This window comes from Plecotus auritus, assembly GCF_963455305.1.
Source record: "Plecotus auritus genome assembly, chromosome: 1".
Taxonomy (NCBI): Eukaryota; Metazoa; Chordata; class Mammalia; order Chiroptera; family Vespertilionidae; genus Plecotus; species Plecotus auritus.
Window position 1 is genome coordinate 4330639 of NC_137770.1, and position 13445 is coordinate 4344083.

At 59.6% G+C, this 13445-nt stretch overlaps 1 protein-coding gene across 19 annotated transcripts in view; it reads right to left on the reverse strand.

Moving 5' to 3' along the window:
- Positions 1 to 13445, reverse strand: part of KLC1 (kinesin light chain 1) — a 47145-nt gene that overhangs the window by 6213 nt on the left and 27487 nt on the right. Inside the window, exons 13-16 of one of the 19 annotated variants that reach the window (XM_080668928.1) lie at positions 12775 to 12909; positions 6451 to 6581; positions 1598 to 1664; positions 664 to 771 (exon numbers count right to left, since the gene is read on the reverse strand). The exons of 1 other annotated variant lie outside the window; for it this stretch is intronic. In XM_080668928.1, coding sequence (XP_080525054.1) covers positions 679 to 771; positions 1598 to 1664; positions 6451 to 6581; positions 12775 to 12909 — 426 coding nt within the window. In that variant the 3' untranslated portion in view covers positions 664 to 678. Of the gene's footprint in view, positions 1 to 663; positions 772 to 1465; positions 1665 to 6450; positions 6582 to 7303; positions 7814 to 8367; positions 8419 to 12747; positions 12910 to 13445 lie in introns of those variants that run through there. 17 more of the 19 variants (XM_080668925.1, XM_080668931.1, XM_080668914.1 and 14 more) reach the window with 17 other exon arrangements.

The following is a 13445-nucleotide window of genomic DNA, read 5'->3' on the forward strand; positions in this document are numbered from 1 at the left end:
GGCCCGGCATGGACGTGCCCCTGCGTGCGCCCAGAGGTTGTCACCTGGAACCCTGCCTGCCATCTGCTTGGCACTTTCTTCACCTGCTGGCTGGGCTGAGAGTCCCTTGAGGAACAGTGCCTCAGGGTTGATCTGAAAACGTTCCTGTCACAACCCACCCTGTTACGGAACCAAAAAGAGCTTTTTAAACAGGAAACGTGGGTGCCTGGTGTGCGGCCAGGGCTCTGAAGGGTGGGAGCGGGGTACACGGCCCCTGCCCGGGAGCTGGGACCCGGCGCCCGAGGGACTCCTCCCCCCTGGTCCCCACTCCGCTCAGGCTCCCCACATCACAGGTCGTTAGGTGCTTATTCTCCAAAGAGGGACTTGAAGGTTCCAGATGCTCCGCTCACAGCCCACTAAGGACTGCATCAGCGACTGGGTGTAAACTAGCTCGGGGTCGTGCAGAAAGGGCGCGTCCGTGGGCAGCAGCGAGTCTGCGGTGCCCCCGCCGCTGGCCGGTCTGCACCCTGGCCGCGGGGCTGGTCTCGCGGTCCTGCTCCGGCAGCGCTCAGGCACCAGGTCTGCAGACCATGTAACAGTTCGGACAGGCCTCCGTGGGTGGGGGGGTCACCGCCTCGCCAAGGAAGCACAGGCTCCCTGCCGGGCAGTGTGGGCAGGGGCCTGGCGGGCGGGCTCGGCTTATCTAGCTCGGCCCCGGCCTGGCCCGCAGTGCGCCAGGTCAGTGTGGCTGGCACTCAGGGCTCTCGCGTCTGCTAGGCCATTATTTCGTTCCTGCATGGAAAACAAACAGGAAGTCACACTCAGCCAGCACTCCGCGCAGCGCCGGCACAGCGGCCTCAGCTCAAACTCCACGTCACTCGAGGCCTGGTGCTCACGAGCAGGTGCCCCCACCAGACCCGGGAGAGAGGCGTGTCCACTGCGGGCCCTGCCCCTGCCCCGCCTGGAGCTTCCCGCAAGGGGGCCCAGGGAAAGCGCCCGGACGGCCCCAGGTGCCGCAGGGACGGTGCCCAGGCCGCGGGAGCGGTGCGGCCCCGACAGTCCCCAGGTTCTGGGAGGAACCCAGCTGCGCGGCACCTGACAGACAAGGCGGGTCCAGGGCCCAGGCCTGGCCGCACCCCACCGTCACCAGACACGTACACACATGGGAGAGGGCCCTTTTTGACAGAGAACAGGGTGCCAAGAGCTTCAACGTGAAGGGGACACACTCATGGAGACCGGACAGCTGACCAGGTGCCCCAGGGTCAATGCTAGGACAGCGTGTCAGTCCCTCACACCAGGAACAGCTTAACGGGACCATTAGGTACACAGGTTAAAATCATGCAAATTAGCAGCACACTTCGAGTGAGGACAGGCCAAGTGCTGACATGACTATCAGAATATTTCATTTTAATCAGGCCGATCAGACCATGTCTCAGGCCATTGATTAATGTGCCAAGAATGCTGACGATGTGACATTCCCATAACTCGGCCCAGTCAATGCTCAGGAGACGTCAGGTGGCGCCTGTCCGTCTGTCTGACCAGAGCGAGGGTGCTCGTGAGGCCCTGCAGCCGCCCGCCACCTGGTCTGGGCGTCAGGGCAGGGGGCGGGGCTCCTTACTTGGAAATGGTCTTCGGCTGCCTTGTCACCCACGTTTAGGACATTCAGAGAGCAGGCACGCTTCATGCTGCAACCAGGACAGTGGACATGCAAGGACAAACGTCACACACGGGTCAGCCAGGAGCAAGACACAGCAAGCCACCCTCCAAGGCCTGGGTCCTTCAGTGGGACAGGGATGGCCCCCAATTCTTACCACAAACGTCCCAGGTTTCACTGTATTAGTGCTAAGAAAACGTAGTTTGTGTCTTTTCAGCAAAAACAGTTGTATTACAACACCACACGTGAACTCGTGTCGCTGTAGTTACACAACAACATACCACATGTCAACGTCAATGTTGCTGTGGTTACACAGTATCACGTCACCTCCAGTGTCACTGTAGTTACAGGACAATACCACACATCAACTCCAGTGTTACTATAGTTACAGGACAATATGACACATCAACTCCAGTGTCACTGTAGTTACAGGACAATACCACACATCAACTCCAGTGTTACTATAGTTACAGGACAATATGACACATCAACTCCAGTGTCACTGTAGTTACAGGACAATACCACACATCAACTCCAGTGTCACTGTAGTTACACGACAACAATACGACACATCAACTCCAGTGTCACTGTAGTTACAGGACAATACCACACATCAACTCCAGTGTTACTATAGTTACAGGACAATACGATACATCACCTCCAGTGTCACAGTAGTTACAGGACAATACCACACATCAACTCCAGTGTCACTGTAGTTACACGACAACAATACGACACATCAACTCCAGTGTCACTGTAGTTACAGGACAATACCACACATCAACTCCAATGTCACTGTAGTTACACGACAACAATACGACACATCAACTCCAGTGTCACAGTAGTTACAGGACAATACCACACATCAACTCCAGTGTCACTGTAGTTACAGGACAATACGACACATCACCTCCAGTGTCACTGTAGTTACAGGACAATACCACACATCAACTCCAGTGTCACTGTAGTTACACGACAACAATACGACACATCAACTCCAGTGTCACAGTAGTTACAGGACAATACGACACATCACCTCCAGTGTCACTGTAGTTACAGGACAATACCACACATCAACTCCAGTATCACAGTAGTTACAGGACAATACCACACATCACCTCCAGTGTCACTGTAGTTACAGGACAATACGACACATCACCTCCAGTGTCACTGTAGTTACACAACAATACCACACATCACCTCCAGTGTTACTGTAGTTACACGACAATAATATGACACGTCAACTGGTGTTGCTGTAGTTACACGACAATGATACCACAGGTCAACTCCTGTCTCCGCAGTTAAACATTTTAAAACCTGCTCACGCTGCAGCCGAGGCGCTCATGGGCAGCTGGCCAGCCCCCCGTGGGGTCCCCGGCCCCTCAGATGGGTTTCAGGAAGGAACCACAGTGCCTCATTGAGACACATCACCCTAAGTGACCATGTTCAAGAGACACGTTTAAAGGAAGCAATTCACACAATTTTCTCCCCTCGACACCTTCAACTACCTGATGAAACACCCAAACCGCCTACAACCTGAACCAGATCACAGACAAGCGTGGAGTCACTAACCGCTCACTGCCCCGGATGCAGTCCTCCAGAAAGTCACTGTCGCTTTGGAGCTAAAATAACGAGCCCTCGAGGGGTCATACTGTGTCTGCGACAGGCCCTGTCATTCGGGGCCGGAACTCCCTGCAACACTAGCGTGGAGGCTGAGGGCACCGCCACGGAGGCCATGCGCACAGCCACCTGGCCACAGCGCCACGCGCACAGCCTGGCCCTCGGCAGCACGACGTTCTCGCGGAATAAACTGCACCGGAAGCAGAGCCCTCCCTTACCCCCAAGTGCCACCCACCCCCGAATGGCCCACCAGGACCACGGGCACCGCTGAGCCCGCACAGCCCTGCCCGAGTCCCGAGTGCACGCCCTTCTACACTGAACGACTCCAACGGATCAAGTCACACCGCGTCACAAGGGAGCTGTGGGTCTTCAATCGTTCTGTTACTTAACTGGCCAATTAGCTGCCTTTTCTACGAAAGCTACACAACCTTTATCCTCAAGCTCCTGTTCCTTCAAGACACAAGACAGAACAACGTGACTCCTGTTCAGTCCTGCCCGACCCAGGAGTGCACCACAGATCCGTCTGACCCGGGTGCTCGGACCTTGGGCGGCACGGAACTCACGGGCCACGCCCGGCCGCACACCAGCTCCTGCGGACTGGGCCAGCGGTTCTGCAAACTGGTCTGGACCAGCAGCACGTGACCCCGGGAGCCTGGAACCTTGCTCGGGGGGTGGGGGTGCGGGAGCACGCTGTACCGGAAGCTCAGGACTGCGTGTTACAAACACCCAGGAGGCGCTGACACAGGCTCAAGTCTGAAGACCGCTGGGCCAGTTACTGCTCACCCTGACCTGGGAAGGTTACGTATGGTTCTATGGGCTCAATTGTCTTTGTAAAAAACGTGTTATTTTAGAGAGCGAGGAAGGGAGAGAGAAACATTGGTTTTGTCATCCCACCTAGTGAGGCATTCATTGGTAACGTCTGTGTGTGCCCTGACCGGGATCGAACCCACAACCTTGGCGTATGCGGATGACACTCTCACCATCTGAGCTACTCGGCCAGGGCTGGGATGAAGTCTCTAACGTCATTTAGTTTTTCACAACGTTCACTAACTTGTCATCTCAGATAGGACTGCACATGAACTGTTAGTCTATGCACGTGTGTCGGGCTGAGGGGGGGCCACACGGGTGCTCACACTGTGACATCCTGGGAAAGAGGAGGAAGACGTGCCGGGCAGAAAGGAAACTCAGGCTCTCAGGGAAGGAGGCCCAGGTCCCAGGAATCGGGCCAGGACTGGGCTCCGCAGTGAAAAAGCTTCAACACGCAGACCGTCGAGCGAGCAGCGAGTGCCCTGGACGAGGGCCTGAGTGGAGCACCTGCCACGGGTCACCTCGCTCACCCCGGCTCGGGGGCGCTCACCCCGCACAGGGATGGCACTCAGGGGCGGGCAAACTTTCTGACTCGAGGGCCACAGCGGGTTCTTAAACTGGACCGGAGGGCCGGAACCAAAGCATGGATGGCGTGTTTGTGTGAACCAATATAAATTCAAAGTAAAGGAGCGGAGGGGAGAGCAAGAGAACCGGATAGAACAGCCGGATCCGGCCCGCGGGCCGTCGTTTGCCCACGGCTGGAGATCCTCATCCGCCCTGAGAAAAAGTGTTTCCTCTACAATGCAGGGACAGGAGCGGGACACCAGCAGCGCTTTAAACAAGAGCGTGTCACCCAAAGGCGATGCAGAGCCCGCTCCCCTCCCCCGGCCGGGCCACACGGCTCTCCCAGCGGTTCTCTCCAGCTGCCCACGGGCTCAGGCTCCGCCGCACGGGCAAAGCCGGGCAACAGCCGCTTCCTGACAACTCGCCCCGCTTGCCTCCGGCGCTTAGGACACAGGTCCCTCACGGGGAGGCCGGCTCTCAATGCCCTTCAGGCCCCGGCCTGCCCCTCTCCCAACGCAAAGGAGCCCTGGCCGCGTGCGCAGTGGTGAGTGCCGGCTGCCCACCGAGGCCTCGGTTCGACCCTGGTCGGGGCGCGTGTGGAGGCAACCCATCCGGGTGTCTCTCACACTGATGTTTCGCTCTCTCCCCTCCCCCTTCCAGCTGGAAAACCAACGGGAAAACACCTCCGGTGAGGACCGGCAAAGGACACACCTCAGTGGGCACCTAACTTCCCGGTCTCCAACGTTAGCCAGGACCTGGTCTCAGTCCCGAGACGTGAGCTCCGACCCATAGAACCGCCAGTAGGATCGCCTGCCAAACAGTCTTTCTGGCCCCCAGAGCGGCTCCGTTGGCTGGAGCCAGTTCAATCCCCGTTCGGGGTACATGCCCGAGGGTTCACGTTCAATTCCCGGTGGAGGCACATACCTGGGGGCTCACGTTCAATCCCCGGTGGAGGCACATGCCCGAGGGTTCACGTTCAATCCCCGGTGGAGGCACATGCCTGGGGGTTCACGTTCAATCCCCGGTGGAGGCACATACCTGGGGGCTCACGTTCAATCCCCGGTCGGGGCACGTATGAAAGGCCACCGATGGATGTTTTTTCTCTCTCACATTGATGGTTCTCTCTCTCCATTCCTCTCTCCGCATGTCCTCGGTGAGGATGAAGAAATAAAATAGAGTTTTACTTAGAATCTACCTATAAGATGTACGTGCCGTCTTGAAAGTGAGTTTCACGGAAGAGCTGACAAAACCGTGCTTCTGTGGGAAATGCATCCAAACGCAGGCCAGTGACCCAGCAGAGACCCCACCCGCTCCCGGCGGGAACAGGGCTCCTTCGCACCCAGCTCCTTCGGCCACGGAAGTCATTGTTCACAGGTTCCAGGACCCATGACCGAACCCTTTTAAACACACGGGGCCTCACGTTGTAAAGCCCTGAAGTGGCGACCCTTCTATGGGAACCCACCTTTCTCCCTGTAGGCCCTCTGTACAGACTTCACCCAGGCAGAGCCAGCTTCTGACTTTAGCGGATGGAGACGGTTTAGATCTGTCCTGCCAGTTCTTTAGAAAGCAGCCCTATCTAGGCAGACAAGCCGATATGCACCGCGTCACAGTGCCGGCTCCTCGTGGCTGCTGAGGCTGACCACGGAACACAGCAGTCCACGCTCCTGGAGCCATCAGCCACGGCCTCTGGGCAGGAAGGCACGCAGACTCGCCGCCTCGCTGGGAGGGCCGGGCTCCTGCACCTGCCGTCCAAGGCAAGGGCCCGCGGCCGGTGCGGGAGCAGAACGGCGCTGAACAGGAGGGACACGGCGGCAGCGGATAGTTACCCGGGGTTCCTCGGCTCACTGTCTCGGGCACCTCCTCCCTTCAGCTTCCTAACCAGCTTCTCGCTGCTGCGTCTAATGGAGGCGCGCAGCTTGCTAAAGGAGCCGCTGCGCCTCAGCGATCCAGTGCCGTCCTGAAAGAGACGGGAGCACAGGTGAGCCGGGGTCCCCGTCCCCGTCCCCGCCCCGCCCCACCTGGGCCAAGCCACGTGACAAGAGCCAGAGGCCACGACCTGTCACTGGGAGGGCGTCCCTCCCATCCCACAGATGTCACCACTTGCCAGGCGTGTAAGCCGACTTTACACAGAAACGCCCCGTTCTAAATGTGATGAAAGCGAATCTAATGACCGTGAGAACTGAACAAGAAGAAGCTCCAACAAAAAGAACCTTCCCGCAGGAAGGCAACTATGTGGCTGCTTAGAAACAAGAGGTAACAGAGTGTCGGGGAAGATCGGGGGACCACCCACCAACACCCAACCCCAGTTAACACGCAGGCTGGACACCAGGCCTGAGACACCCTCCTTTTAGCGTGTTGTCAAAATGTGACACTTGGCAGTACTGTTTCCTCAGCACATTTTAACCGTTTTATTCAACGGTGATTATAAACGTGGTTGGGAATTCAATGGAACGCTCCTCCCATAGGAATAGCTGGACCCTAGGACACACGTGGGAGCAGGAAGGCCCGCTGTCGTCCCGTCCACGCAGACACTGCCCAGGCCCGCCGGGAGTGTGGGGGCCACGCAGAGCGGGAGAGCGGGGGCACAGGCTTTATTCCCGGTGAACCGCAGCGGGAGGGCCAGAGGCCGCACGCGAGACGCGTCGCGGGGAGGGGGCACACTGAGCAGAGACACGGAGACGCCGTTGGAGTGAGTTTATTAGAAGTTAGAAGACAGGCACACAGTCACCAACACAGATTAGTAGAGAGAAGCAGAGCTGCCCCATTTCCACAGACTACACAGCGATGCTACTGGAGCGGGAGCCAGGGCGCCGGGCGCCGTCGGAGGACCTGGGAGCACGTGCCCTACTCACCGCCGAGCGAGTCAGCGGCCGCGGCCACCGTCGCGCCACGGCAGTGACGCCTGCGGACACCTCTGACTACCTTCCATCAATGGACAGCTAACAGCTCTTAAGTTTTAAGCTCATGTGTTACACAGCACGTGGTTTTTATTCATACAGGTTGTATTACTAAGTACATATCCGGCAAAGCTACGCGTATACAGATAGGGGACCCCAAAGGACAGCAGCACCGAGAGGAAGGCCCGTCACAGGGTGGAGCTCGGACAAGAATCCTAGGGTCGCTAACAGCCGCGGGGGAGCTGGAGGTGCCGCCCGTCATGCAGGAGACAGAGTCACAAGGCAGCTAGGCCTGTCAGACAGAAACGAGAGAGAGCCAGGTGAAACCGTGAGGGAGGCCACTGCCCGCGCGGCCGGCCGCCGGCTCACAGTATTTCTAGGTCACAGAGCGGGCACCGGGGGCCTCGCACCACTGCGGCGGCCGTGGCCGTGTGAGCAGGGCTGGCCTGCCGCCGTGCATGCTCCCAGGGCCGGGGTGCGCCCGGCCAGGCCCTCCCTGACACTTGCTATAAAAATAAAAGGCGCCACCGACCGGTCAGGAAGGAGGCTCCGTGGGGCAACACTGAGAGGCCAAGGGAGGCCGCCGGGGGCGGCTCTAACTGCCTGAAACCCCGCTACCTGAGCTGTGCGTTCTCTGCGAGTCAGGAGGGCCTTCTCCTGAGAACACGAGCCTCGCAGGGACGTGACGTCTGCGGCACACTCTGAACATGCACTGACCACCCCGGTGAAGCGCGTTCTAGCACCGATGCCCGTGGGCAGCAGCCATCCTGGGCCTGCAGAGGAGACCCGGCCGTCTGGCACCGAAGCCCCAGCCGTAGGGCCCGAGCCCCAGCCGTTCTGACTCACCATGGGACGCTGAGCAAGTCATTTAACCAGCCCGAGCTTCATTTTTCTCATCTTTAAATGGAAAAATAACACTTGTTACCAACTCCCCGAGAGCACTGGGAGGACAAGAAAACATGAGTTCTTGCTTCTCTTCATAAAAAGGGTGTTAAAATGTAACGTAACTCCATTAAAGAGCACATCCCCGTTCACATCAAAGCTCAGTGCTAGACACCCAGCAGAGGGGAGACTTCCCTGGACTCTCACCCTCCCCTCCCCGGCCCTTCCCTCCTCTCCGTCCTGGCCGCAGGCTGCACTGGGCTGGGGCAGCATGGTGCCCTGGGGCTGGGGCCGTGGTCTGCCCACCACGTGCGCTCACCCCCTTACCCCCCGAGAAGCAGCTGGGAGGACGGTTCCTATTCAAATGGACCTCGGGAGCATGCACCAGACAGACATATGTGAAGAGATCGCCCATGAACATATAGGCATACACACACGGCTCACGGGCAGACAATGGTGCGGGAAGGGTGGGGGAGGGGAGGTGGTGGGGGAGGGGGCAATGGGGGGAGAAAGGGGCATCTGTAATACTTTCAACAATAAAGACTCATTTTTAAAAAGGGCTGGGGCTGGCGGGTCCCTGCACCTGCCGCTGGAACAGCCCCTGCCCCGTGGCAGGCCCAGCCCCTCCAGTGGGAGCGCTCATGGGGGAGCTCCACCCACTGGCCAGCACAGCAGGGATGACCGTCAGGGTTTCAGGTGACTTAGTGTTTGTCAACTTTTAAAAACATATTCTACTTGTTTCCTAACACAAATCCTATATAATACAAGGCTAATATGCAAAGCGACCGAATGGCAGAACGACCAGTCGCTATGACGCGCACTGACCACCAGGGGGCAGGTGCTCAATGCAGGAGCTGCCCCTGGTGGTCAGTGCGCTCCCACAGGGGGAGCCCACTCAGCCAGTAGCCGGGCTCACGGCTGGCAGTGCAGCGGCAGTGGCAGGAGCGGGCCTAAGCCATCAGCTGGACATCCCCTGAGGGCTCCCGGACTGCGAGAGGGCACAGGCCGAGCTGAGGGAACCCCCCCTCTCCCCCAAACCCCCGAGGGCACGAATTTCATGCACCAGGCCTCTAGTTTTAAAATAAATACTAATCCCTTTTTTTTAAACATACTGATTGGTTGATTTTAGAGAGAGGAAGGAAGACAGAGAGAGAGAGAAACATCAATCTGTTGCTCCACTTATTTATGAATTCCTTGGTTGCTTTTTGTATATGTTCCCTGCCTGGGAATCAAACCTGCAACCTGGGCGTATCGGACAATGCTCTAACCAACTGAGCTACCCACCGGGGCTAATCTACTTCTAGTTAACAGTGAACCCAATTCCCCAGTGACCCTGGGTGAGAGGGTAGCGTACTGAGCTTTCAGTAATACCGCGCGGGCAGCAGTGTGGAAAGAATGGGGGCTACTCCTGAAGGACCAGCCGAGAACTGGCCCCGCCAACAGCAGGGACAGCGCGGAGGGAAGGCTGACGTGGGACCTCGGCCACCAAGCCTGGGGGCTTCCAGTGGCCCGGACACACACGTGTGCCTATCAGCCAACACGAAGCCACATGAAAGGGGGCAAAGGGAGTCCAATTTCACCCTAAAGGTTCCTTTGCAGCCACAGCCGGGTCTCCTCTGCGTGCTTAGCAGGACCATCAAGGAGGACACCCTCAGAGGTGCCCCATTCAGCCCGGCACTTGCAGAGGACAGGAGCAGCAGACCCGACCAGGATGGCTCCAGGCCTGCTGGGGAGAGCAGGTCACCTAGGGGCCAAGGCCCTGCCCAACCCTCACCTGGGGTCCTGGCTGGGGCCAGTCCTTCCTGCTCTCGTCTCTATCACGTGTGCCCAGCTCCGCTGGCCCGGAGGCCCAGTACCCCCAGGCGGGACCTGCCCTGACCCGCTGCCCTGTTCTAAGGCTGTTTCTGGAGCTGAGGGCACCCTGCCTGCCGATGGCACTGACTGCCGATGGCACTGACTGCCGACAGAGCCGCACCTCCCGCAGCACTCGCTCTGCCCTGTGGGGCGGCTGTAGAGAGCGCTGGCAATCTTCTGGAAAGCTGCAGCCCCATGGGACCCGGTGGAAAGGAAGACCTCAACGGCACTTCCTCACCAGGACTGGGTAACAGCCCGCAGGACGACTGAGTGAGGCAGAGGACAGGTCAGGCCCGTAGGAGCCACAGCGGGCTGGCGGCCGGTGACAGTAATGTCTCCTGGGCCCCCGGTTCCTGTCGGCACTTCCCCGTGATGGCACAGCCCCAGGCAGTCCCGGGGCACACGATGAGCGCGGTGGCTTTCACAGTGGCCGGCCCCGCCCGCAGCCATTCTCCCTGGAGGAGGACCGAGTGTGGCTGCAGGTCACCATCGCATCACACGTGACCCTCAGGAGGGCTCCTTCGGTTGCGTGCAATTCCACCGCAACACAGCGGATCCCAAACGGCCGCGTGTGCTGCTGCCTCACTGCCTCTCCTCAAATAGAAGATGCTCTAAAAATAACATGTCGCTCTCACCCACGCATGTCAAACTCGCGGCCAGCAGGCCACATGCTTGCTAACTGTGTAGAGCCTCCGGCTGAGAACTGAAGGGTCCCAGGTTCGATTCCGGTCAAGGGCATGTACCTTGGTGTCAGGCTCCATCCCCAGTAGGGGGTGGTGCTAGAGGCAGCTGATGGATGTTTTTAACTCTCTATCCCTCTCTTCCTCTCTGTAAAAAGGTCAATAAAAATATATTTTAAAAAATAAAGAAATAAACTTGTCAAATTTTGGGAGCACGCAGCATTCCCTCCTTGGAACCTTAGAGCTTCGAGGAAGCCAGCCTGGGAGCCGAGGCCGTCCCGTGAGGCGACAGGCCGAGTCTAAGTGGTGGCCTCGGTGACCAGCGGTGAGCCCAGCCGCCCCAGCCACCTCGTTCACCGGGGCGGTCACGGCCCCTCTGCTGCTCTGCCTACACTCCACTCGGGGAAAGGCTCCTGCGGCTCAGCGAGTTCGGGCACCACTGCCCGGTGCGCTGAGACCCAGGCTCCTCCGGTCCGGCCCAGCCTCCCTGCACGTGCCCGCGACGGGCTGTCAGAGATGCAGAGCACCAGGGCCTCCAAGTCCACCACGACGGTGTCCGAGCCCCGTGTGTGAGCACCCCGAGGGACAGTGCATGTGGAGTAGGAGGGAAACGTGGAACAAGGGGGCATGCACGGGTGAAGGCAGCCCTCCCCCAAGGCTCGGCCTTGAAGACGTCAGCAATAGCTGTGTCATCACGATTTCCGACAGGCGGACCTAGAAATACTGTCTCAGGAGACGCTCCTGCCCAACGTCAAGAGCATCAGCCCCTGCACAGGGGCGGCGGCCGACCAGCAAGGGCCCGCCCTCAGACGCATGCAGAGGAGAGCGGAGAGGCGGAGAGGCGTACACACAGCAGGCCTGAGGGCGAGCAGGGACTGCGCCCAAGGGCGGGAGTGATCACAGCAGATGCTGATTGGTTGTCCTGGCACAGAAAACAAAGCCGGGAAGCTGCCACAGAGGCCCCGAGGTCCTCCCTGTAACTTGGGCCAATGACAGTCTGTCCGAGACGTCCAAGGCTCACCTCTACCGGTGCTGCAGCTACGGGACCCCAAGGCTGAGACAGGCCTGAACGGACGAGAAAGCCAAGGCTACTCGGCAACCACCTGCGCTGGCAGCTGAGGGCGCACGGCTGCGGCTTCACAAATCAAAGCGCACCTGGGCGGCGAAGCGCACCGGCAGCCGCCCCGCCCCGTACAGCGAACCCCCAGCTGCCAGCTCTGCACTCCTCCCCGACGGCTCCCTGCACCAGCCCGACGGGCCACCACGAGGGAGGCCGCAGGCAGAGCCACAGGAGCTGACGTGTGTCACACACAGGCCCGGGTTCTGGACCCGAAAACCCATGGCAGGGAATCGTGAGGGCGATGGACCAACCCCTGTGGGACTGGCGCTCAGGACCATGGAGGACACCAAGCGCGGCCCCGAACCTTCCTGCCCCTGCCCTGCTCCTTCCCTGGGCGGTTCTGCCGGGAACATCAGCCCCTCCAAGGCCTTTAGGGTAATTCCAAGCAGGCCGAGGGCGGCCGGGCCCTGAAATGGGGGGCGCTGGAGTTAGCGAGTGAAGAGGGAAGTTAACAAGCGAGTTAGTCACCTGCACACTCCCTGTGATTAAAGTAAACCCGATGACGGGTTGTGCTCTAAACCCCCAGGACACTCAATCAGCATTGGGTGCTAGAAGGGAGACGATGGCCACCGGAGGCCCAGGCTCAGGGTTAGCAGGAGACAGGACTTACAGAAGCGGAGCTGCAGCCGGAGTGGAGGAGAGCAGGCTACAGAGAGGGGCTGCGGGGCGGGGGCCGCGCGCGGTACTTACCCCGCTCCACTCTACGCCCATACTCACTTCCTCCCCTCCGTCAGGGCCGCTCTCGTACTTGACCGTGTCCACGGTCAGGCTCTCGCGGCTCCGGCGCTTCTCCGAGCCCTCGGGGTCTCCCAGCACCTCGGCCACTCTCTGTTTGTGAACAGTGTCAAGACCCTGCGAGTCAGGCGGGAGGGGTCACCTGTTAGCGCGGACGCCGATTGGGGTTTTCCAAACATAAATGTCACCAGAACGCAGGCCCAGCCACAGGAGTGAGCACCGTGTCCGGGGGACGTGCCTGCGGGTGCCTTCCCTGGGCCCGTGCACCTCCCATCGAGTCACAGGCTGAGCCAGGAGGGGCGCGCGGGGTGCCAGCAGGAAGGGCCCCGGTGCGTGCTGCCTGGGAAGGCTCCACAAAGGCCCGATGGTGGGCGGCGAGGCACGCCCAGGACCAGGCGGTGCCGGTGCCAGGCCGGGCGGGTCCCGGCTGTGAGCCCCCAATGCTCCTGTGGAAAGTTTCGTGGGAGACGGGAATGCTGTGTCTAACGCGTCCCCGCCAACTCGCTGGCGCTCCCGCCGCCCAGGCAAGCACCTGCCGGAGACGCGTGGGTTACGTGTTCTCGGTGTGACACGGAAGACCAGCCACTGACGACAGGGCACGTCCAGAGCAGACTCGGTCTAAGCAGCGCTGAGCAGCAGGCACGCCTGCGCCC